Raw genomic sequence first — 25,631 nt, 5'->3', positions numbered from 1 at the left:
TTGTTTTGAGTTCATATTATGCTGATGAGCTAAGCGGGACTAAATATACAGTTTAAAGTGGGATCCAAACCAGAGTGATTATCGAGTGCGGCACTGTTTAATGTAACCTAGGATACACATTTGGTGCAAACAGATCGCAAGTTGCATGTTTACTTTTTCAGAGTGGATTACAATGCAAGTTAAGAAAGAGTTTGGACTGATCCCTGCAAAGGGGGAGGGGGGAATATGAAGTTAAGGGCATTCGATACAATTGATACAATTTCCACGGGAGTCTTCCCAAGCCCTTCCGTCCATGGCAGTGTGCCAACTTAGCTCTCTTGGAGCCAGATCTGGCTCTTTCGTGCACTCTAGCCGGACCCTGTGGCTGAGTGGTTAGCACATCGTGCTGCGATGCCAAGGGTCCCAGGTTTGAATCCCGCTCGGGCTTGGTTGTTTGCGAATGTCCATTCATCAGTTTCATCACTCATCCCCATCTTCACAAATTAGCCAAGAGGCACAAAATGCGAAGTAAAATAAACTCAATCAATCTTTCGTGCACTTCTTCAGCTGTGAACTGGGACACCCACTCCCCGTGCCCCACTATGATGCCATCTCTGGTTCTGACCCACATAGACCACCTTTCGTCATAATTATACATTTTGCATGTGATGTGACGTGATGTTATATTGGCTGCGTCGCCCCACTCCCTCTTATCTCCCCAGCTACTTCTTTATAGCACAATGCTAGACGTGAAATTGACATAATATTTTTGATTTCATACCATCATCGGTGGATTATTGAGATTGGCGATGCCGCCAGATCTAGATGTTGAAAACTAAGAATAAATTGTCATCAATTAGAGTTAACGATAATAGCAGTGCCCCACCCCTTTGACAACTAACACTACCCTAAGGCACTTTATCCAGCCATCGTAAATCTAGCTCAATGAGAGTCAGTTTTGACTCCATTTAAGGTGAAATTTAGTTATTTTTTGCCCATCAGGTTTGGCAAAACTGCCAGGAGGCAAGGAAAACAGCATTGATCATATGGGAGTATGATTTGATTCATTATCTTGTGAATATAAAACTAGTGATGGAATAGAAAGAGATGTCAACGGGAAGAGGGCAGTTTGAAGATGAATTTCACCAGCGGAAAAGTCGAAACTTCCATTTTATTAGCTGTAACTTGAAGTTGATTCCCCATAAGGAATACATGGGATTCCAAAAATTATTATTCATCATATTTTTCAAACATCGTGTCCAGCCTAATAATCAACATAACAAAATGTTTGCACTTGCAACATGGAGAGAAATTCATACTCTTGGATACACCCAGGGTTTGTTTTAGTAGCAGTGCCCATTCGGGTGATACTGAAATAAATGCACAATTGGTGTGTAATTGTATCTCCTCGCCTTAACTGAAGCAAAGAAAACGTGATTTTTTTAGAACCAGAACAAAATTTACAGCACAGGTTTTTTTTTTGTTTTTTTTCTTTCTTTTTTTTCCCAGGGAAAGGTTGTGTTCTCTCCCAAGAGAATCTTCTCTTACCAGTTAATACTGTAATGGATAATGTTCTAGTGAATGCACATAAAATCCAATGTTCATTCTGTCCGATTATCTCCCGCCTTTGCTCACACCAGTGTGAACTGTGAAGATTCTTCGGAGTTTCACTTCTTGCAATTAATGATATTGTTTTTCTTTCCATATGTCTCTGTGCAAACGGGTTTCTTATGAACTAAAATGGTAAGAATTTTGTGGAAGAGCAACCACTTTGCACAATTAAAAGAAAATACCGTGTTGTAAAAGACTTTTTGCCACAACATGCATACCGTGCATAACCGGTTGTATAACTAGGCAGGATAAATTGTGTTAACCGTCTCCTTGGAATCTTTGTGTCCGCGTAAGCTCCGTGTTCTCATTTTGTGTAAAATTTCTTACAGTTTCTCTAAAACGTACAATATTATGATATAGTACATATAAAGCTTATTTTCTGAGCTACCACCAAGTATAAAACATCCCTTGTGGGGGTAATTTATACTCTACTTTATTTACACCTGAAAGTGGAAAGTTTGGATAACTCGAAGTCGTTTAATTCGAAGTTGACATTTTTTGGTCCCTTGAACTTCGTATTAACGAGGTTTATATATATATATATATATATATATATATATATATATATCATCAAAGAGTAGCACAATCCACCTGAAAAGGAAAAAGTGTCCAGTGCACCGTAAAGTTTCTGCATGAATGAAATCCCAGAACTATCCAGCGGTGACCCCCAAACACTCCCAGAGGGTCGGCATTCAAGTCCCAAAAATTCAGCACCATTGATGAATCCATTGAAGGATGAAGAAATGATCAGTCGATCTTCCTTACCATCATTTCGCGCATCCTGCAACAAAGGTAATAAATATGGAAGTCCAGCATCATCTTGCAAAAAAACAACATAGAGCGACGCTCAAAAGAAGAACATGAAGGGTGCTGGAAATCTAGTCAAGCTTCGACCAAACCATGTCGAAGGGAACAAGACAATAATACACTTTCCAAAACACCATACTGATGATCGCAACGAGGAAGATGCAAAGATTCTTCATACAAGAAACAGGGCAAACATTTTTGTATAAGTAGCAACTGCCCAAAAACACAGGATAAAGTGGATCACCACCACGATTAAGGCACTTGGAGTCACACTTGTGTGACTCCAAGGAGAGTACGAGCCAATATTCACACGTAAAAAAAAAGCACAGGCATTCTTCAAGACATACCTGAATTCCCAAAAAATTCATCTTTTTTGGTGCAATCCATGAACACCAATGTACAGTTGCAGTCGGAGATCCAAAAATCCAGTCCAGATCCAAACATGCAATATCCATGCAGTATACGAGGTACCAGGGGCGTACAGATGTACTGAAGAAAAAACCATAGCAGCGACGAGAAGCAGGTGGAAAAAGAAGGCGCAGGGTAGCATGCAGAATCTAGTGGCACTGGTCACTGACAACCGGGTTGGTAAGCCACATCATGAACAAATTAAATTCTCCAGGAAATGTACATGCAAAAAATAAAATAACCAAAATTACTAATTATAAAAGGAAGAAGGAAGAAAAGATATAGAACAGATTGAGAAAAAAATATATATACACTTTGGAAAACAATATTGAACAGATAAGGATGAGAAGATTCTACAGAGCAAGACATACAAGTTAAGAAAACTGCTCTTATCGTCGAACATTTTGGGGGGGGGGGGTTCAATAGGCATACGAACTCTACAAGTAGCCTGTACATGTCCCCATTTAGAACAGCGACGGCATTGAACATTACGCCTAGATATACCATTTACATTATAATTACCACCTCTAAAATTGGTGCCTGAAGCCAGTTGATTATTAGAAGTCGTCACCATTAACCTATGTGTATTTGTATTCATAGTCCTTTCATCCGATGGTGGAGCGCTATAAAATATTTGCTCCATGGGAGAAATATCCCGTGCCAACTGGAGCAATTCAGCTAAATTCTTTGGCTTGTTTTGAAACAAAAGAAAACCCCGGGTATTGGGGTGCAAATTTTGAAAAATTTCATCAATCAAAAGGGTTTCTTCCCAAATCAAATGTGTTTGATGGAACGAGGGTTGACCAGATCTGACATTTTAGAGCAAGCCAAGAAGTGGAGGCGGCAAGTGCCTCATGCCAAAGCATCTTCAAAAGTCCCGTAGTTTTCCTAATAACATTACGAAGAACAAGTTGGTCAGGATATATATTGAAACTAAAAAGTAATTGCAAACGTAAAACAAAGTCAAACAAAAGATCAACATTTTCCCCATCACATGAAGGCAATTCATCAATTTCTGCATCAAGGTTACATAAGGTTACTTTATCTGTTGAAGAAGAAGGTTGAGAAACAGATTGCTCCGTTTTGCCATCCATTGTAGGTTCACCCGTGCCTTCGGAGCTAACCAACAAGACCTTAGGCACCTTGACATAATCCACCCGCTTGGGTGTAGTGGAATGGTCCAATTGGACATTGCCTCGAAGCTGTGACATAATGAAAATTGACAGAAAATCAAACATGAAGTAAACAATGGGAATAGGAGCTTAAAAGAAGGGGCAAAAATCTATCGATAATCAAAAATAAGGGTTATAGGAAAATTCTGCAATTCGGCAAAGCAATACATTAAATTTAACAGCAAAACAGGATTAAATTCAATTTCCCAAAAAATTTCACTGCAAACCTGTTTAACAGAACTAAGCGTAGTAGGTCAAAGGCAGAAGTCCAATACTGGAGCGAAAGCACCTCGGGAAACGTGGCCGTGCCTGCTACCATATAGTTTGTGATGTCTTGTTCCAATTTGTTCATCTTCTTGGCAATCCGTCACAACCCATTTTTTTTTTATTATTTATTTTGGAAGTATGTGCGTTCCCTTGGATATCTCCCTGTAATTGAAAATAAAGTGACACATCCCCCAAAATACATATGTGTATATATATAGAACTAACTATCACGGGTGCTTCGCATGCTGTTAGGAAGAAAACCAAGGATCAAACAAAATCTAAATGGGCAAGGTCAACTGCTAAAACCCAGTCTTTCAAAGTATTAAATAGTGCATCGCTCCAATTCCTTCTTGCATATACCGCCAGCTGGTTGGGAATTTTGTTGCGGGCTCGTCAAGTTCCACTCCCGACAAATTAAATAAAAATTCACGAAAATTTACCAAATTTCTCAATCGTAACAATAGACACATTGTAATGTTATTTTTTGATGTTTCTGAAGGGTGTGAGGTGCATTTTCCTACCCTGTTTTGTCACAAAATGAACTGCAAAATGCAAAATAATCTTAAACACGAAAGTTAGAGATTATTTACAGATGTGACACTTTCTGAAATTTGAATTATCCTTTTGAGTTATACAATTTATGGAAAATTGATGAATTCTTCTGTAAATATTTGAGAAGCAAATTCCTTTATACAGGAATAAGCTGGTGACTACATAAATGTGCTATTAGAAAGGATATGTTCATTTTGTGTATTAAGTGCAGTTTTTAAATCAAATTTACGATTATAGTCACAATTTTAAAACCAAAATGTAATTTTATGTTCCACTTTTGATCAGATTTTTCACCGCTATTATTTTTTATGTACCAAAAATATTGGCCTCTACTAATCACCATTTAGCTTCATAATGGACATTTCCACTCAATTTTTTTACAAGAATTTTGAAAACTACACCCTGGAAAAATGACCCCTGCAAGTTGTCATGTTTCTCTGCTTTCAGTTGAAGGCAATAGCGAGACTTCCAAAGTTGCGAGGCTAGCGTTGCATTGAAATCACTCCCTGCCATGTTAATATGTCACTACTTAGAGAGAGCAGGGAAAAGCTATTCTTTGCAATGATCATTCTTCTATGAAATATCCCTGCTGCTCACGTGCAAGATGAATGAAAGGGTTCTGCTATGTGCGTGTTCTCAGGTCATGCGAAAAATATTGTTTGTAACATTGGTTGCTGACCAAACTTTCAAAAATATATTTTAAACTTATATTTATCAAAATTTACCGTAACCTATGTAGTGCTAAATAAGAATTTTCACATTCTTCACTTTATTTATAAAGCCTATTTTACTTTCTTTTCCATCCACTTGTTCATAAAAATGTTTTCGGACTTATTTCATTCTCTTAAATTAGAGATGCATATGACGGGATATGGATGGGAAGGAAATTACGTAATTCCACACACCAGATGGGACTGCAGACCAAATGTCTGCAATTGCCTGATAGTTTCAAAATTTCTGCGATAAGAAACTGCATTAAGACTGTCAAATCAGTTATTTTTCCCCCTCAAGTCATCTTAAAGAAAGTCGCCTCATCTCTTTACACCGAACACATTAATTAGTTGGTACACAACCTCACCACTAAGGATCCTATGAAGACGAGACATTGCAGCCTTGGTCTCGTTCTCGTTGAGAGTTGTAAATGTCTGTCTCATGTTTATTTGTATATGTCTCATTGACAGTCTCGTATCGATTTATAAACATCCGTCTCAGTTTCGGAGAGCAATTCTCATCTCAAGTCTCAACAAATATAGTATTAACAACATATGCAAAGGCTTATCGTACAAACTTTCACAGTGCATAGAGACTATAAATACAAAAAAAAAAACTTGATTATTTTTTGTTTGTTTGTTTGACTCCTCGTTTCAACGCTACGAGCCCTCAAAAACTGGATATTATCCTCATTATATATGCAAACCAAACCACAGATTCAAAATTACCATGAATAAACTCGCATTTTAATTATGTATTATATACAAAATTCATTATTTATCTGAAGAAGTTGCATGTTCCAGGTTTGACTCTCGACCTGGGCATGACTGTTTCCTTGTGAGTGACATTGAACTGGAAATTGTTACATGGAGGATGTTTGCTCGAGACTTTTGGAACAGCTAGGGGGATGTTTCTGTTGTTAACGTTAGTGTTGCTCATGAGACAAGACATTTCCTGTCTCATCTCATAAAAGGAGACAAGTGAATGTTTTCAAAATAAAATGGGACAGACCAAAAAGTTTGTCTCGTATTGTGGCAGGTTGGGCGATACTTCGATTGTGCTGGTTGGTGGTGGTGGTATGTGGGGGGGGGATTCTCCTGTTCCCCAACTTCGAATACTGCTTGTAGTCATTCATTGTCATTGTCACGATTAACCAAAAGTGGGAAGAAATGTGATGTTAGAGAAGATACATTCTAAATTAACAATGTGTTCTCATTGTTGCGGTTGTGCCTCCCCGATGGCGCAGTGGTTGCGTCATCGCCTTGTAAGCAAGGGGTCCCGGGTTCGATTCCAGGTGGAGGCACATAGTGGTTCGGATCCCACTTTAAACTGTAGGTCCAGTCCCGATTAGCCTTACTGTGCATAAAGTGGACTTAAAACAACAAATCAATCCAAAACAAATCAATCATTGTTGCAGTTAAACAAAGTGACGTTAAAGCGACGTAAAATTAGGATAAATACAAAAATTTGCAATATATATATTAACTGAAGAAAACTGACTTTTACTGCAGAAAATTTGGAACTCCCCGTACCTTTATATAACGTATATCGATAACCCCTTATATGGCTTAAATTGGTGTGTAAACCAGAGTGTTCTAAACGTATTGTTATTTTAAAATTTGCGAAGAAAATATTACGATGAAAATAATTGTAATTCCAGAAAAGGCATTCCTATAACAATAAGTTCTTGCCAGTATGAACCAACCTATGTATTCGCAATGAACAAGGCTGTTCACATGTTCAGCCATTGACTGTTGCAAGTTTTGCTTTGTCAGCCTAATGGGAGGACCCCCTCTACTGAGTGGCTGAATTATAGTAAATACTGCTATACTTTTAGGACATCATTCACCTCCCAAGAAATGGAGCACACATTTTTGCACTGGAAGTTACAAGAAGATACTTGTTTTATACAGTAACAAGTGACTCTTGTCGCTTTCACGGCTTATGTTAAGTTGACGGGACGAGCAGAAGCCCTGCCTGCATGCATATCGAAGTGATGACATCAGAGGACCTCCAGTCTGTGCAGAAAACGTTTTGAAATCAGTGATGTAGGAGGTGATTTTCAGCGGTGTTTGAAGGCGTGTTTCTTGAGAACCAACACAAATATCGCAGAGATATTTTCCACATCTCATGTTTGTCATTATCCTTAAAATGAATGAATTTAAAATGTTTTTCATGTCAAAGTGGAAATGTCCATTAGCCAATTTCTTAGAGAAAGGGCTTTTAGCGGAGGTAAAATGTATAGTGCCCCAATAATTATTTTTAAATGAAGAAGAAGAAGAAAGTTTAGAAAAAATGGCCCCTGTGCCCTCCTCAATAAACTGAAGTGAATGAAAAAATGTGGTATGTAGCAGTTGTACATTCCTACAAGTGTGCAAATTTTTGTTGAAAATTTTACTTCTTGAGTAAAAAATAATATTATATAAAGCAGCAGTGTTGCCAGCTGTGGGACAAAGTCTGGAATTTCACTTCTAGCATCTGCCGTATGGATGCTAGATGGACCATATTTGGAGAGAAGCATGAAAAGAGATCATTATATGAGTATATGTAATGCATGTTCCGCAACTTGAAGAAAGAAATGAAAATTATGGCATTTGGAAATATTGCATAATAATTTTGGGGTAACGAAGGGAAAATAAGGACTTTTTCAAATTTATCTTGTTAATAATAGTAACAATTGATGTATTGTTTTGTAATTTGAGTATGTAATACCTTCATTTGTATTCTAAAGATCTTCATTTGTATTCTAAAGATCAAAAAAGACAAAACTGAAATATCATTTTGGTTTTTAAGAAATGGCACGTTAATTGCTGCCATGCTCTGCTGGTCCAAATATTGACCATCCACCCTCAATGGAAATACAGGTGTGGTTCCCAGATCGACCATCTTGACACTAAATGTTAATATACTTGCTGCATGTATCTGAATTTATTAGGCCAAATGGTTCTATGAGAAAATGGTTGAAATGAGTTGTAACAAGATTTGTACTTTCTTCATTGGGTGGCTCTGATTTTTGCAAGTTGTAATAACATGGCTATTAGAAGCAACATCTCACAGTTGTTACCCTTATTCCCCTTAATGTGTTGATATGGGAATATTTTTGCACTAAATGACAACTAAATGTACAGAGAAGTGAAGTTATTGTAAGAAACGATTTCATTTTCAGAGCCAGATGATGTCAGGGAGCACATTCCTTACAACACTGAGAAGTGCCAAAAAAATTTAATGGACCACGTTGAAAGGTCTCAGGACACTGTAATGACCGTTTTGAGTATTATTGAAGCTCAGGTCTCAAGTAAGTATTTTGCAATGTCCACCCCACAACACAGCAATACTGGCTGTGCAGGGCCATACGCAACACTCTAAACTCTGCAATTTAGAGGGTGGCAAAAGTTCACCCATAGTTGCCAACTTTTTAAAACAGTCTGTGAACACAGACTCCAGTAAATATCTTGGAGCTTGCTGAGGTAAGCAAAGGTTACACCAGATTTATTTATTTATTACAAAACACAATATAAGAATGTCCGTTAGCACACTTACACACATGTCTTTTACATATAACTCTCACATGCTTTTACCTATAACTCTCACGTGCTTTTACCTATAACTCGCACATGGTTTTACCTATTCTACACACATGCTTTTACCTGCACAACTTCTGGTCTGGAAGAGATAAAGGGGGACAGGGAACATCCAAAATTATTCCTCACAGTGAGGCACCATTGGAGTATGGGGACATAATTTTATTTAGTAATTTGGTTGTTGATGATGTGACAGGCTCCCTTGTAAAAGAGAGTAGGAAGCATAGTACCCTCAAGCCTTAGGTGGGAACTGGCCATATCCAGACAGCACCTCGGACAAGTAGGATGTAGGCACCCCCAGTCACTACTTAGTTTGATTCTCCTGACAAGTTGGTGCTGGGTCAGGGAACAAAGGATACTGTGACACCCCCGAACCTTAGCTGGGAATGGGCAAGCCCATTGGTGCCCCATGTGCAGGGATGGCAGGTTAGGAAGGAAGGTCCAGGTACTTCCCAGGCAATCCGGGCAGGTAGAATATGAGTACCTATCAGCCGAAGTGATGCACCAGGTAGGTAGATTGCTGCTGGGCTCTTCTTCTTCTTTTTCTTCTCTCTTCTCCCTCCTCTCTTCTGGGATGGCTGGGAGGCCGGTTTACCCTGGATGTTTGCCAGTTGGCATCCAGGAGCCAACCAAGCTCTTGGCCCTGATGTACTGATTTTATACTCGCTGTGGTGCATGAGTGGTGAAAATCCTAACGAAGTTCGCACAGCATTGCCAACCCACTTTCAGTTATGGATTGCAACCTCTGCGAACTTATTCCACGTCAAATCATCCAGCAAAATTTCAGAATGATGTCCACCGATTCAGATTTTAATGAAAATTGGTGTATTTGTTAATACTACCAAGGCATGAACACATGCAAAATTTTTCTGCTGTAGACCTCGTAGTTATTGAGAAACAGGAGGCTAAAGTTTCAGAATTTTGCATTGCCAAGGACATGGTGGGAGCCTGTAGTGGTCAACAGAAGAAGTTATTATATCTGAGAGTCAAAACAACTTATCATTTTGATTTTTTTTTCTAAATTTCACCATGATTTCTTTGCATTGGGAGTCAGAAAGAAATATTGTATTTTACATAATGTTGATTTGATTTTTTCGTGTCAACATCTGCCATTACTAAAATTTCATTAATGCCAAAAAGGCAGAGCAGTTATCATGCCAATGTTTTCCTTCAAATTGAAGCTTAAAGTATGTTCTGAAAGGCTATGAAATAAAATTAGTGGCATTTGCTCTGTTTTGTACTTACATATGGGTCATTCCATGCCAATTCATCACAAGAAATGATCTTTTCCAACTGACCTTTTCAGTTTTTAATGAAATTTGGTAGGGTGGTAGAAGAAGACATGAAGTAAGAGGTTGAAAACCCCATCGTGTAAAACGAGTGAATCAATTTATTTTAACTTTTGGGGAGCATGGTGGCTCTAATGCATGCTTAACATGCTATTGAGCGTGCCCTGTGGAATACGTGGCGACCACAGGGTGATACAGCACCTTTGCATAGGTTGCGAGTCTAAGTTACATGTGTAAAATTTTAGCCCTGAGTGATGCACAGTATTCATACAGCAGGGTTGCCAACCTTATTACAAATGTAAAATGTATGTGCTTACAAGGTCAAATAAATAAATTCATAACTTTGCTTCCAATTATGATATAATTTTCATCTTGGGCTTGTTTTGAAGCTAAGGGAGCATAGTTTTCACAAAGAACATCTTTATTTGAAAATATTGACCTTGCATATCTAAATACATATATGTGGAGAATAAAGTATGTTACACAGATAAATGCAGTCTCTGCTTGGTGTAAGTTTCATTTTGGGATGACTTTGGAAACAGGAATAAAAAATAATGACAGTATTATATGCCTCATGATAACTGCTCTGCCTTTTAGTGATAATTCAATTTTAGTAATGTCAGACGTTGACACACAAGAATCAACATTATGTACAATACAATATTTTTTTCTGACTCTCGGTGCAAAGGAATCTTGGTGACAACTTTTTAAATGGAATATACGTATATCTATGAACTTCAGGAAAAAAATCGAAGTGATATGTCATTTTGACTGAGATATAACTTTTTCTGTTAAGCATGACTGATATGTGCAAAATTCTCTTTAGCCTCCTGTTTCTCAGCAACTATGAGATCTACAGAAGAAAAATTTTGCTCCAAAGTGAATGAAAAATTTTGTATGCAGCAGTAGTATAGTCCTTGAACCACACATAGTCGCTTTGAAAATACATGTGGGTACTTCGTGGGGAACAAAATAATAAAGAAGTACTGGGTGAGTCTTTTAAAAGAGGCCCCGTGGAAAATGTGCTCCTTGCTTGTAGGCAACCCTGGTTCACCGAAGAGAAAAGCGGGGCAGAGAACAGTCCAGGATATGTCATGTTGTCGAATATGCTTGGCACCGATATCCTGGGCTGTTCTTTAACCTGGTCTTCTCTTCTGTGTACCAGGGTTGCCTATATGCAAGGAGCGCATTTTCCACGGGGCCTCTTTTAAAAGACTCACCCAGTATAAGGAAAGCAGTTCGGTGCACTGTGATACAGATATCCAGAAAGTTGGTTCTATCTTTGACTTTATGGACACTGAATGCACCAAATTTGCAAAGGAAAGAATGGTCAAAGACCACTCTTCAATAACCACCAATCTTCAACCCAAAACCCTGACCTCACTATCGCCACCCACAGAAACAGCCACATTACCACGTACAGTATAACAACTGTTTCCATGTAAGGCCTCCCCAATGGCGCAGTGCTAGCGTCGTCGCCTTGTAATCAAGAGGTCCTGGGTTCGATACCCGGTGGAGGCACATAGTGGTTCGAATCCCACTTTAAACTGTAGGTCCAGTCCTGATTAGCCTCACTGTGCATAAAGTGGACTTAAAACACCAAATCAATCAATCAATCAAACTGTTTCCATGTGGCTATAATCCACTTATTACCCCATGCACTGACACCTCCACCCGCAGGCAATGAAAAGGGCCTACATATCAGGCATGCAGACCACTAAAACCCCTGGACTCAACCTAGCCACCCAATAATTGTTTTTCCTTTCCTTCCCAAACTTCACCCACCTACCACCAACCATGTACTAAACACTGGTAAAAGTACATTCTCGTCAACACCTGTGATCGGTATCTTCTTTCTGGCTACACTGTACTGATGCCATCTTCAGTATTCTGTGCTTCTACTCTATGGTGAACATTTGGTAAAGTCGCAAAATATCAGCGTTTATATTTTGTGTCTGGTAAGTATTTACTGTCTCCTACATGACTTATTTTTGTTTATCTGCCTTTCTGGTTCTTTTCGTTAATCTATTCCTGTGTTAACATATTGTAGATTGGTGCGTATTACTCACTATTAAATAAAACAAGCAACGTTAAATTGTATTAAGTTAAGTTTAACACTACTTAAGTGAGTGAGTATGAAGCTTTTTTTGAAACAACGTTTCAGGGTCCAACTAACCCCTTCATCAGGTTCGTAAATACTTTCCTAAGCACTGAACATAGTGCAACGTTAAAAAGTGTTAAAAGAGGATTAGGTTGAGGGTAGGATTGAAAACACTTAACACTATCCCTGACACATTTCTAATTAAAAAACTCCACATATTAAAAATCCCTTAAAGACAAACCACCTATTTCGATTGAAACCACTTAAAAACGGGAACACAGGAAATTGTTAGAGATCCACATCAGTTGCAAGGTCAACACAGGTGAACAACACCAATCTGATATGAGGTGATAGCTGCTTCCCCTCCTACTCAGTCCCCCCTTCCCCTCCTATTACGTCACCATTCTAGCGCAAATTCTCATTCCTCACCGGCCGCTCAGATGACCTCCGGAGTAACATGAAAGCCGATCTTACGTTCTGTTTTCATTGCCTTATCACATTTTTTGAAATCTAACCCATCCTTCTTCCAAATTGACATCATCCCTGTTAAGTTTAGTACTCATCCCTATGCAAATTTTCGTGGCTTCATTAACATTTCTACCTAATTTATTTTCCTCTTTCCTGATGACCTCTCTCCTTACGATTTTATGCCCACTTTTAATAATATGTTCTGATAACCCTGTTTTGGGAACTCTCCCTCTGATGTCATCATCATGATCCCCCAATCTCACGTGCATGCTTCTTCCCGTCTGCTCGATATACTCCCTGCCACATTCGCATTCTATCCTGTATACACCTTTTTGTCCATCTGGGTTTTCCTTCCCCCTTCCTCCCTTTTTATATTCTGTGAAGTGTTTTTCTATATTCATCCTGCATCTAACCCCGAATTCCTTTACAGTCTTTCCTATTTTTTCCGATATCCCTTTATAATATGGAATCCCGACAAAACTAACTTTCCCTGCTTCTGTTCCCTCTTCCCCTTCTTTCCTTGCTTTACCATTAATGTCATTGCTATTCTCCCTTTTGATGATCTTCTGCGCTTTCCTGGCTATTCTATTCATTTCTTGGTTTGTGTACCCATTTTTCTCCCCCACCTCCATTATCCATTCTACTTCCTTTTCTTTTTCTTTCCCTTCATTGCATAATCTTCCTGCCCTTATGAAAAAATTGAGAAAAACATTTGTTTTTATTTTCCCGGGATGTTCTGATTTTTTGTTTATATACAAGTTCCCGGCTAACGGTTTATGGTATACACCTGTCTTTATTCCTTTATCTGTTTTTGTAATACTAAGATCCAAGAAATTGATCTTACCGTCAACGATAAGTGGTTTCAATCGAAATAGGTGGTTTGTCTTCAAGGGATTTTTAATATGTGGAGTTTTTTAATTAGGAATGTGTCAGGGAGAGTGTTAAGTGTTTTCAACCCTACCATCAACCTAATCCTCTTTTAACACTTTTTAACGCGGCACTATGTTCATTGCTTAGGAAAGTATTTACGAACCTGATGAAGATGGCAGTTGGACCCTGAAACGTTGTTCCAAAAAAGCTTCATACTCACTCACGTAAGTAGTGTTAAACTTAATACAATTTAACGTTGTTTAATTTATTCCTGTGTTATATATGCATGTATATAAACAAAGCACTGTGATATAGTCTTACCTAAAGTTGTGAGCATTAAGAAAGAAACTCGATCTCTATGTCTAAAAGTCTCGGAAATAATTCCCAATAAATTCTCATTCTTACTACTGATAGGACTATGGTCAACATTTTCCTAATTTAATATGGAATAACTCATTGTATTTTATGAATATCAGGGGAGAATCCACATTTGCCTTGGAAAACTTGAACATGTAAGGAAATGTTGTTATGGTTTTCCTGTAGCCACTCTGAAATCAAAATACTGGGTGCGTCAAAAAAATGTATACACGCTTTGATCTGTCATAGAAAATTTATTTTCCAACCTACAAGGTTAAATTTCTGGGAAAAGAAAGGCTACAGTCCAATTTGAAAAATAAGTGTACTTTTTGGTCAAAGTGAATGTTCCAAATGGTGGTTAAAGTAAATGTTCAAAATGTTGGCCTTCATCTTTGATACATTTTTGAGTACGTGTCATGACTGATTCCATACTTTGCACCAAAGTGTCCAATGGGATTTCTGCACACCATTTGAATCTCATCCCAAAGTGTGTCCAGGTTACGTGGTTTACGACGGTACACCTCATCTTTTACTGTGCCCCATAAGAAAAAATCGAGTGGCGTAAGGTCTGGAGAGCGTGCAGGAAACTCGATTGGTCCCCTGCGTCCTATCCACTGGCCTGGTACATTTTAATCCAGATATGCTCGCACATCCTTATGATAGTGTGGCGGGGTGCCATCTTGTTGGTAATAAAACCTGTCATTACCATACATTGCACGAATGGCAGGGAAAATGGAATCAGCAAGCATTGTTAGGTACTTTTCTCCAGTTACAGTACCTTCAAAATGGAAAGGACCAATGAGTCCCCTAGGAGACAAACCAGACCACACATATACACCTGACAAATTCACAGCCTATTCAACAGTAATGTGGGGATTATCTTCAGCCCAGTACACACAATTATGCCTATTGACAGTTCCATTAAGTTTGAATTTTGCTTCATCCGACCAAACAATGCTACCCATAAATCCCGGTTCACGTGTAACCATCTCCTGAACCCATTCACAAAATTGTACCCTGAGATCTGGGTCGTCGTCACTTAGCTGTTGCACCAACCTTGGAATGTAGACACCCAACTTGCCTTTCTAGCACTTACACCACTCTCACGTGACCCTTGCTCAGAAATGTATCGAAGCTGAAGGCCAACATTTTGAACATTTACTTTAACCACCATTTGGAACATTCAGTTTGACCAGAAAGTACACTTATTTTTCAAATTGGACTGTAGCCTTTCTTTTCCCAGAAATTTAACCTTCTAGGTTGGAAAATAAATTTTCTATGACAGTTTAAAGTGTGTATACATTTTTGGGACGCACTCGCTATAATTGTAAATGCCATATCTAATTGGACTTTTATTGCACAATAATTCCTTTTTTTAATTCGAACTCCAAGGGTACATGAAAGAAATGTGAATTAACAAAAACATGTATCCTTTAAGATAGTTTTAAGGGAAATAAACTTCTGTCTGAATTATCCAAGTTCGAATTAAAGAGAATCCACTGTAATTTAATTATACAGTATAATCAAAGTGCCAAACTTGAATGATGATGGCTGGAATAGGTGTAAGTATCACAGAGTATCTAAATTGTGTAATTCTTTACTTAGTAGTTCGACCTTGTGAAGTTTTAATTGCTTCCTTGCCCCTCCCCCTCCCCCTGATGGCATAGTGATAACTTTGTCACCTTGTGTCAGGTTCAATACCTCCTGGAGGCACATGCACAGTGGTTTGGATCCCACTTAAACCAGTATGTCCAGTCCCCATTAGCATCTGTAAGCATAAAGTGGTCTAAAAACAAGCTTTGGCTTAATTACTTCCTTATTTCTTGTTGCTTGCTCTTTTTTTAGTAGTATGTGTACTAAGTGCAATTTAATTGTAAAATTTCATTATTTGATTTACACCTTAAACATGTTATAAACGTATGTCAACATGTATGGCAAGGGTAAGGCAGAATGTCCACAAGACTTACATTTCCCTTGAATTTTGTGATGTTAGTTTAGTCACATTTGTACAGCTAAAAATATCCCTTATTCCTTTTGGGAATTAATTGAGTGTGTTGAATTTCTTTTAATGTAGTTTAATGAATAAAAATAATGCAATACAATTATATTTTTTTTAGTTTCAAGTAGTTCACTTTTCTGTTACATGTATGTATTTTCACCCAATAGGCCTGGAATGTGATCAGTCCAATCTTGATGATGTAGATGTAGAGGAGGATGCAACCCATGTGGTGAACAGAGCTGAAAATACTTTGGAATTGCTGCACAAAATATCAAAGTTAAACTAGATCAAACCATGTGAAAGGTAAGATAAATTGCCCTGTACTAAGTACGGACCCGTGCAATAACTACATATTTTATGTACTTATTTATCAATTACACCATTCTAAAACAACAAATTATATATCTGTAGTGTTCCTTAATAGCTAATATGGTCTTCTTGCATTACACAACTTGGCATAGATTCATCATTATGAAACCACTCTCGAGTTAGAGACTATCATGCATATTTTGTGGAACAATCAAGTTTTGTGAGTCTTAATTTTTCAAATGACCCAAATGTTTTCTATAGGATTAATGTCATCAGAGTTCCTGGTCACTTTAGCCCATGAATATTGTTCTCACTGAAGAATTTTTCTTGATTTTTTAAAATTGTGGCATGGAGTCAAATTTTGCTGAAAAGTTTTGTCACAATCCAGAGACCTTTTCTGCAGCTCAGGAACAACTCTCCTTTCCAGTTTTCAATGTACTTGTCACTTTCATCATGCTTATTCACTGGTATTAAGGGCTCCCAATTCTTCATGGATAAAACATCTCCTTCATGGGGTATTTCAGGGCCTGTTGCAAATGTGCAGAAGTTATTGGCTCATTGTTAGTTTATTGCACATATTGAACACACTGCCCCTTACTTCAAAGTGGTTGTCATCAACAAAATAACTTTTTTTCCATTCTTCTGTTCTGCAATTTCGATGAGATGTTGCCCACAAGAGATGTCTCCTGTGCAATTCTCTTGTCAGAAGGTGCTTCTTTGGAGCTTGTGGGCATTCCTTCCAGCTGCTAGAAGGCTATGATGAACACTAGACATGTGCAGATTCACTCCCCTTTTCCCCAAATCGTGAGCCAAGTCAGCAGCAATCCTGGGGTTAATTTGCTTTTTCTGAGGAGAAAGTGGCTATCAGTTGTCGTACTTGTTCTTTTCTGGCAGAGTTTCCCATTTTTCTTAGGTAAAATGGAGCCAGACAGTTTGTGCTGCTGAATAATTCTTTCTGCAGTTACTACACTTTCACAAAATTTATTAGCCATCTCTCTTTGTGCAATAGAAATATGTGATAATTTGAGAATCACACTAAACTTTCTGAGAGTCATATCAATTGAAGAGAGATATAAATCTCACATGTCTCACATGGAAATCTCAACAGTAAAACAAATGGAAATAAATGCATGTTTAAATGTAAACAGTCATCAGATGGAGCAGTTTAGTGAGTGAACAATGCACAAAAAGCATAGGATCCAAAAATAAGTAATAGCCAGCAATGTGCAGCACACTGTTGCCAACCATCGGGAAAATTACGAAAAAAAAAATCTTGTTCTGATTAATCCGCAACAGAACTGTATGTTTTTTGTGCCTGAAGGAAACGGTGAATATTTGACCATCACTTTCGTAAACTATATGTATTCTTGTGCTAATTATGCATAATACAGAAATTACATTGTTTCTGCTCAAATTGTGTTTACAAACATTAGAAGTTCCTGCACAAACTGTGTTTACAAACATTAGAAGTTGGCTATACTGAGGTGTCATTTGTAACAACTGTCTGCTATAAATCATCCAAAAAAGATAATGCAGTGAATTTTCACACTAATGCTTGACAATCGTACATTTTTGTGTATTCTTTTGTTCTTTTCATAGCACATCTCCCATATAACTAGGGTAAAGTTTTCACAATTTAATATTTTTGAAACTTCAATTTCTATCTACATCTAATGTTGCAAGAGAGTGGTCCCCAAGGAAGAAAATGAATTAGTATAATTATGAAAAGGTGTTCTTGGGTGTTAACCAGCTGATTTCCAGATAGGCTTCTGAAGTGTCTTCAATCCCTGAAGATGTATGTAAGTTATGCTAGCAAATGCATTTAAAATTAAGGAAACAAGAAGGGAGGAGAAAAATAAACCTAAAAATGAAGAAAAATGCAATAAGAATGACAAAAAAATACTGAAAAATGACCTAAAAACCAAAAAGGCCAAAAAATGCTAAATAAAAATAATGGTTTCTGGTTCTAACTGAAGGGAAACTGACTGATATCACATTTAGCATTGTTTTGAAGGCTCAGAAAAGAGAATGATTTGTCACCAACTTTTGAGGCCTACTGATAATACATCTTTTAACTTTCTGTCTGGGAGTTGAAATTTATTGTACAAAAATCTAACCTACTTATCTTTTTGTATGATAAATTTCAACTCTTTTATTTCATCTGGTCATTTATTGAATAACATAGCCCGATGTCTGGCAAACCTGGTACTGCCCTCTTACATGACCAATGTTGCCAATACAATTTGTAATTTTGAAAAAATATATATACATTTTTCTGTGAATATGTCATAATTAAAGCAGTACATCATCTGTAATGCATAAAAGTTTATCATTCTTTTATCAGTTCGATAAATACCAACACATATCAAAAATTATTTTATTCATGTTTGTTTTTACTTCATTCAAAAACTTCTTGAAACTTTAGGAACTTTTTCCACATTCTGGTTGAATGTTTAAAGAAAGTCCACATAGACAAAGTTAACACCCAATGTAAATTTTACATGTATTACTTTTTGTAAAAGTTACTTATTGTAGACGGTAGGTGCGTGACATAAACACGATCCTTGCTCAGCTCAACATACACGAGTTCCACCATGGTAGGAGCATTGCATCAACTCAGGGGTCATGCACCTCTGAATATAAAAGATCAAGATGCAATGTATCACCCTCTCTCTCTTCTGTAATGCTTGTCACCGATTGTAAGTGCATTTCAGTGAAGTATATCAACCTGGAGCTGACGTAATGGAACCTCAGTCTGAGCAAGGTGAGCGAGTGGTGTGCAACCTGTCCCATCCCTAATATACATCCAGTTGGTACTTTGTCGTTATTGGTGACAATTTCATATTGCTTCATCCCTACTTGAAATCATATCAAAAGGTGCTTTGCTAATTGCCAAAGTCCATTCCTAACGAAATACATGCCCCTCTAGGCTTTTATCAAGGATGTCACACATCATTTGATATTATGGTCATTGACATTAAACCTACTGAAACTCTGCAGTCTGAACGATAAGTAAAGTACTAGCTTTATTGTTTGGAATCTGACAAGAGTGGAAAAATTGTCCACACCATGTAATTTTTATTTTTGAAATTTGTAAAATTTATCCCTGGAAATTTATATTATCTATAAATTTTATCTTGCCACTAAAGTAGCCACCAAGTATTGGCACTCACAAGGTCAAAATTGTAGTGCTACTGTCCATTTCTTACAACAGAGTTGTTTAGGTATTTTAATTAATAACTTTTGAAAATTTGGACTGAAACATGCAGATACACATATGTGTTTGTGATATATCCTTGCTTCTTGCATTTGACTGAATTATTCTGTGTGGTTTCAAAAGACATGCAACCCGGTGTTTACGAAACTGAATGAGAAGAAAAGCTTTCTGCCAAGAGAATGCCCTGTATATTGGGAAAATTTAGAGAGACAAACATATGTAAGAACATGTATGTTTTAATAAGAAATAAGCAAAGTGTTGCCAAAGGTGGATTTTTTTTTTTTTTTTCAAATCGTGTGTATTGGTGCACAGAACTCACTGAGGTAAATTATTGCAACATTTCACAATACCAATGAACAATTTGGATGGCCATCTATTGAATGTGACAGAAAAAGAACTTTGACAAAGTTTCAAAAACATTACACAATGGAATAAATGGGCTGTTCCAAAAGTTGATGTTTTCATAATATTACGAGGGACACTGGCAACACTGTTGCTGTCACGTGTCACTAACAAACTTGTTTCACCTCAGGCTATCACACTAAGGCACTTTTAACAACAAAGGAGAAAGTTGGTTATTCTCAAACATATGCAATAAATTACATACATCTTGCAACCCTGAAATGTGGTTACAGAAGAACGTGTATCAATTGCAGTGGCGTGCATTCGGGGTATGCAAGGTACGCAATGCGTACCGACAACACAGTAAGAAAAAATAAACATTTTTTCGTCTTCCCCAAACATGAAAATTCAACAATTATCGCTCTGAAAGCTGTTCCACTGCAAGAAATTCCGATTTCCGCACAAACACCTGCCTGTCTCGTGTAGCCTAGCCTGGCCTTCCTGAAGGCAGTTCCGAATGATCCTGATTGTGACTTGGCAGCCACCCGATCCGCATTCCTGCCGATTTCCGCAGAAAGGTGCTGTTTCTTCTGCTTGGTACCCTAGAAATTCGGAAGGTAACCCCATTGGCTCAGATCAGCCCCGACCACGTGTTTGGGTCTGCCTGCGCTCACCCTCTCTCTCACTTCTTTCCCTGTTGTAAGCATCGAGGGTACCCAAGATTTTGACAGCATATGCAGTGTTGACAGTAGTCAACATATATTTATTTCTGGAATGCTTAGCTTACTAGCATTTAGCAGCCATGCATAGATAGATCAGTGTTGGGTTGCAATAAAAATACATGATAAAAAGTGATACAGGAATCAGAGAGGAGGACAAGAATATGTAGTGGTGGAAAATCATATTTAATATACTATCACATATAAAATATTTATATGAGGTTAAAGTTACACTATCAGTTTTTTTTTTCATATAGGGAGGTGAGGACCAGAATGGACTTGCTGACTGAGGATTGGGTCTTGCGTGAACCCCCTTTTGACGTCGACACTGTGTCGAGGGTAAAATATGTGAATAATTTGCAAGTTTCGCACAATTCTCAGAGTACGAGAGTATCTGTTTATCTCCTTTCGGGATCAACATTTTTTTTTTAGTTCCATAGCATGGGTGTTGATTGTTGACCCGAGGATATGAATGAATGATAAAAGAAAACATAATAAAACACAATGCTTACAATGGGATTCAAATAACCCCCCCCCGCCCCCCCCCCCACTCCTCCCTCCCGCCAGACATTGCAAAGTGATGTAATTTGATGTTATATTGTTCCTACCATAATTTATTTAAGCTTTTGAAGTGTTCTGGGATGTATGTTGACGTATTTTCTACTTGTTCTTAATTATCTTCCTTCTACAAACTTTGTTGACTGGCAACTCCGATTCATTCATCCACAAGAATGCGCAGTTTTCGGGCATAGCAGACCGGACACACCGTACCGTGGGAGGTTGACTTTTGCTTTCTTCTGTCGTGTAAAATTTGCATCAAGTGTTTCGTTCATATTATTTACATTACAGTACAGGATCTCTATTGTTTGTCGGTGCAGTGAAGTGGCAAAATAGGGGAACCGGAAGTTATTGATGACATTCTGGAGAAGGGATTTTCGGCATTTACGAAAAAAGTGTAAACAATCCGAAATAGGTCTGTTCCTGATTTGGAAGAATTGTTTCAGGCAGTAGTTGTGAAGGATGGTAAGCAGTATATTAGGCATTTTGAGAAAAAAAATATCTCTACAGAGTGATTGACTGATTAGAAAAACAGTGAAACTTTATTGTTGGCCTTATTCATTGGTTTCCTCTGAGAAAGGTGTTGTGAAATAGTACAGGATACTGAGATTTATCAAATTTATTACATGAAATTTGAAAGGACGGAAAATGATTGTGCCATTTCCTTCCTGCTCAATGTTCATCACACTGCATGAAGGAAATAATCGAAGTTGAATTGTTGGACTCGACATAGCTACTATCAGAATATATTTGCGGATATAAAATATCATACATATATTTTACCTCGTTACATTTGGATATTGATACAAGGATGAGAAATTTCCCATTATAAAATTGTGGAAAGAAGTTATTTTCTGAATAACATGATGGCCCGGGAGGGGGCAGGTCTGGCCCCCATAATCCATTTCAGTTGGCACATGTTGCGTACCCTAGTCTAAATGTCACCGCATGCCACTGATCAATTGTTATGTTTTTTGTGCCTTAGGTGGTTGCTATTTGTCATGAACGGCATTCCAGATTGTGTCTACTTATGCTGATGTCGTGTGTGTGTTTTCAAAATGCCATATTCTACATAGAAAAGAGTGTTTATTGTTGAAGAATATATCTGAACATAGTCATATTCTGGCGTAAGAGAAGCATTTAGTGCCAAGTTTCCGACTACTCCCTCTCCAGATAAGTCGTCAATTTTTCATCTTGTGCAAAGGTTTAGCCAAACTGGGTCAGTACATGACAGGCAACGTTCAGGGCCCCCTTCTGTGTTAGGAGCTGATGTTCTGCAGCATGCTGAACAAAGAATGGTGACGACTCCACAAAAGTCTGTTCGGAAGCTCACCTCTGAATTGGAATTACGCAAGTCAACTACTCACAAGGCTATATGGAAATTGAAATTTTACCCATATAGAGTTCGTGTTGTTCATAAATTTAAAGCGGTGGATGTCCCGGCATGGTTGCGTTACTGTCATTGGTTTCAATCATTCGTTCGACAGAATGGTGTCAATGTACTAAAGAAAGTGTTTTTTTTTTTTGTTTTTTTTTTTTTTTTTGTTTTTTTTTTTTAACGACAAAACCTGGTTTCAATTGGATGGGTATGTCAACAGCCAAAATTCCAGGCATTGGGCAACAGAAAACCCACATCAGTTGCATGAACTACCCTTGCACTCTCCAAAAATCAGTGTATGGCATGGAATATCGCGATGTCATATTGTGGGACTGTTATTCTTTGAGACAACAGTGGATACCGCTGTGTATGCAATTCATTGCTCTCCTGGAAGAAGACGAACGTGATGCTTGGCTACAACAAGATGGAGCAACTTGCCATACATCTAATGAATCTCTTCGTATGCTGAGAGAATTTTTTGGTGATTGTCTAATATCCAAGGATTTATGGCCCAACATCTGCAGATTTTTTTGTGTGGGGTTACTTAAAAGGGGAAAGTATACCAAACGAGACCCAGAACATTGGAGGAGCTGAAACGAAACATTACACAGGAAATTGATATCGGTGCTGCGACCCTCAGGAAGGTATCTGAGAACATGATCAAGCAAACCAACTTATGTATCCAAGAAAATGGTGGACACTTCGAACATTTGCTTTAATTTGTAGGGATACCCACATTTCAGGGTTGCAAGGTGTATGTAATTTATTGCATATGTTGGAGAATAACCAACTTTCTCCTTTGTCGTTAAAAGTGCCTTAGTGTGATAGCCTGAGGTGAAACACGTCTGTTAGTGACACGTGACAGTAACAGTGTTGCCAGTGTCCCTCGTAATATTGTGAAAACATCGATTTTTGGAACAGCCCATTTATTCCCTTGTGCAATGTTTTTGAAACTTTGTCAAAGTTCTTTTTCTGTCACATTCAATAGATGGCCATCCAAATTGTTCGTTGGTATTGTGAAATGTTGCAATAATTTACCTCAGTGAGTTCTGTGCATCAATACACACGATTTGCAAAAAAAAAAAAAGAATTCTGCCTTCGGCAACACCTTGCTTATTTGTTATTAAAACATGCATGTTCTTATATATGTTTGTCTCTCTAAATTTTCCCAATATACAGGGGGCATTCTCTTGGCAGAAAGCCTTTCTTCTCATTCCGTTTCGCTATTCCGTTATACGGTCATAAACACTGGGTTGCGTGACTTTTCGGACACACTGTATATGATTTTTAATGTGGTAATGATGATAACCTTTTTTTTCTTTACAGAAAGCAAGAAGAATAGTGCCAGTGTATTTTTAAAGTTTTAAACATAAAAAGATTTTTAAATGCCCTTTTCCCAGTATAAGTCATTCAATTTTGTTATCTTGTTGTGAAAACTGAACATGAATCTCTCTCTGTTGTCTTGTCAAGGGATTCTGAATTATTTTTGTATTCTTCTAATATGTGTATAATGTTCATTACGTGGAAAAACTGTATCAAGAATATAGTCATATTTGAAATGAACCTATGGAGAAATAGGTGTCAGAGATCAATGTGACTTTTTTAAAGAAATAGAGTATATAAATTTTATTTTTTGAGAATGATTGAGTAAGTCTGTGAATGGGAGGGGTGCCAACTCCATTCCAAGAAGAGTTGGAATTTTCATCATGGCAACACAATGTAGAGTCAAAGTGAAACATAAAAGTTTTATTCTGCCTACACTACATGCAAATGCACATTATTTAGAAGAATGTGGGCTGTCACTGCCTGCCGGTCTGATCATGATGTTTTGAAACTGGAGTAGTGACAGTCCACGTTCTTTCCATCACTGCACATCTACATGTAGTGCAGAGGGAGTATTCATTGTCCCCAAGGTATGCTAGATGTAAGTGGAATAAACTTTTTCTGTTTCCCTTCTATTCTACACATGTGTTGCCAATATTAAATTTCTAACAATCATATGGAACAGTAGGTACCATGCACAAGAATCTGCTAGTGTCAGCAGTGGTGTCACTAGAAGAGTGGTGGATCATTCAATAGTTCCCACTAGTTGCTGAACAGCATGTACATTCCTGTTCACATTAAGTGGAACATTTTATAAAGTGGAAGTTGAAGTTTCTGCCACTTTACCTGAACAGGAGTTTACATATAGGCAAATAGTTCAGGCTTAAAAATTCACTCCTGCCCTAAACACAAATTTGTATTAGCATTTTATGTTCATTGTTTTCTAGTTAGCTTCCTTTTTCTGTTCTTTTGTATTTTTAAAATGTTCAAACAGTTTTGTAATTAAAAATAAAGTTTTATAATCACATACATATGTAATGGTCTTTAATTTCACCAATACTTCTAATGTTAGAACATATTCTCAGGGTCGTTTTTGTAAGTTAATTATAAAAACATACTTCATACCGTTTTTGAGGTGCAAACTGCAAAAATATACACCTGCAATAACAGTTATTTCTCATGTTAAAAGGTAATGTGAGTTGTGTGTACAGAGTGGTGTCTTGTATTTGCATCTTACAAGGAAACATCACCAGATTAATCTCAAAATTCTCAATAAAACTATCATTCTCTTCTGTGTGCAAAACTCTCTTCAGAAAGTATATTAGATTTGTCTTCTTCCTTAAATATATTCTGTCTCTTAAACAGAAGCACGCATTTCTCAGATAAAACTTTAATTTCAGAGCAGCTGGAATTACAGTGGAACCTCGATTTTACATTTTTCAGGGGACCTAAGTGAAAAAACTTTAATTGTGGGAAAATATAAAATCAAGGAAATTTTTGCAACATTTTCCTAAGTTTGGATCATTGCAGGAAAGTGTAAAATTGGAGTTTCACTGTTTATGCCTCTTTGTTCTGTTCGGGAAAAGCATTTAAGTCAAAAGAATGCAATTTTA

General features: G+C 37.6%; 1 protein-coding gene across 8 annotated transcripts in view; it reads left to right on the top strand.

Moving 5' to 3' along the window:
• LOC145984152 (uncharacterized) overlaps positions 1–25,035 on the top strand; it is a 233,421-nt gene extending 208,386 nt beyond the window's left edge. For 7 of the 8 annotated variants that reach the window (XM_083117627.1, XM_083117624.1, XM_083117621.1 and 4 more), the window contains 3 exons: positions 8,674–8,802; positions 16,340–16,475; positions 24,022–25,035. In XM_083117627.1, the coding sequence (XP_082973753.1) occupies positions 8,674–8,802; positions 16,340–16,458 (248 nt within the window). In that variant the 3' untranslated portion in view covers positions 16,459–16,475; positions 24,022–25,035. The remainder of the gene's footprint in view (positions 1–8,673; positions 8,803–16,339; positions 16,476–24,021) is intronic. The other variant, XM_083117625.1, reaches the window with a different exon arrangement.
• Positions 25,036–25,631: the final 596 nt, after the last annotated feature.

Source organism: Lepisma saccharinum, chromosome 2, assembly GCF_977018435.1.
Source record: "Lepisma saccharinum chromosome 2, izLepSacc3.1, whole genome shotgun sequence".
In the NCBI taxonomy this organism is placed as follows: Eukaryota; Metazoa; Arthropoda; class Insecta; order Zygentoma; family Lepismatidae; genus Lepisma; species Lepisma saccharinum.
Note: the sequence above shows the minus strand (reverse complement) of the source record. Positions and strands in the feature narration are given on the sequence as shown.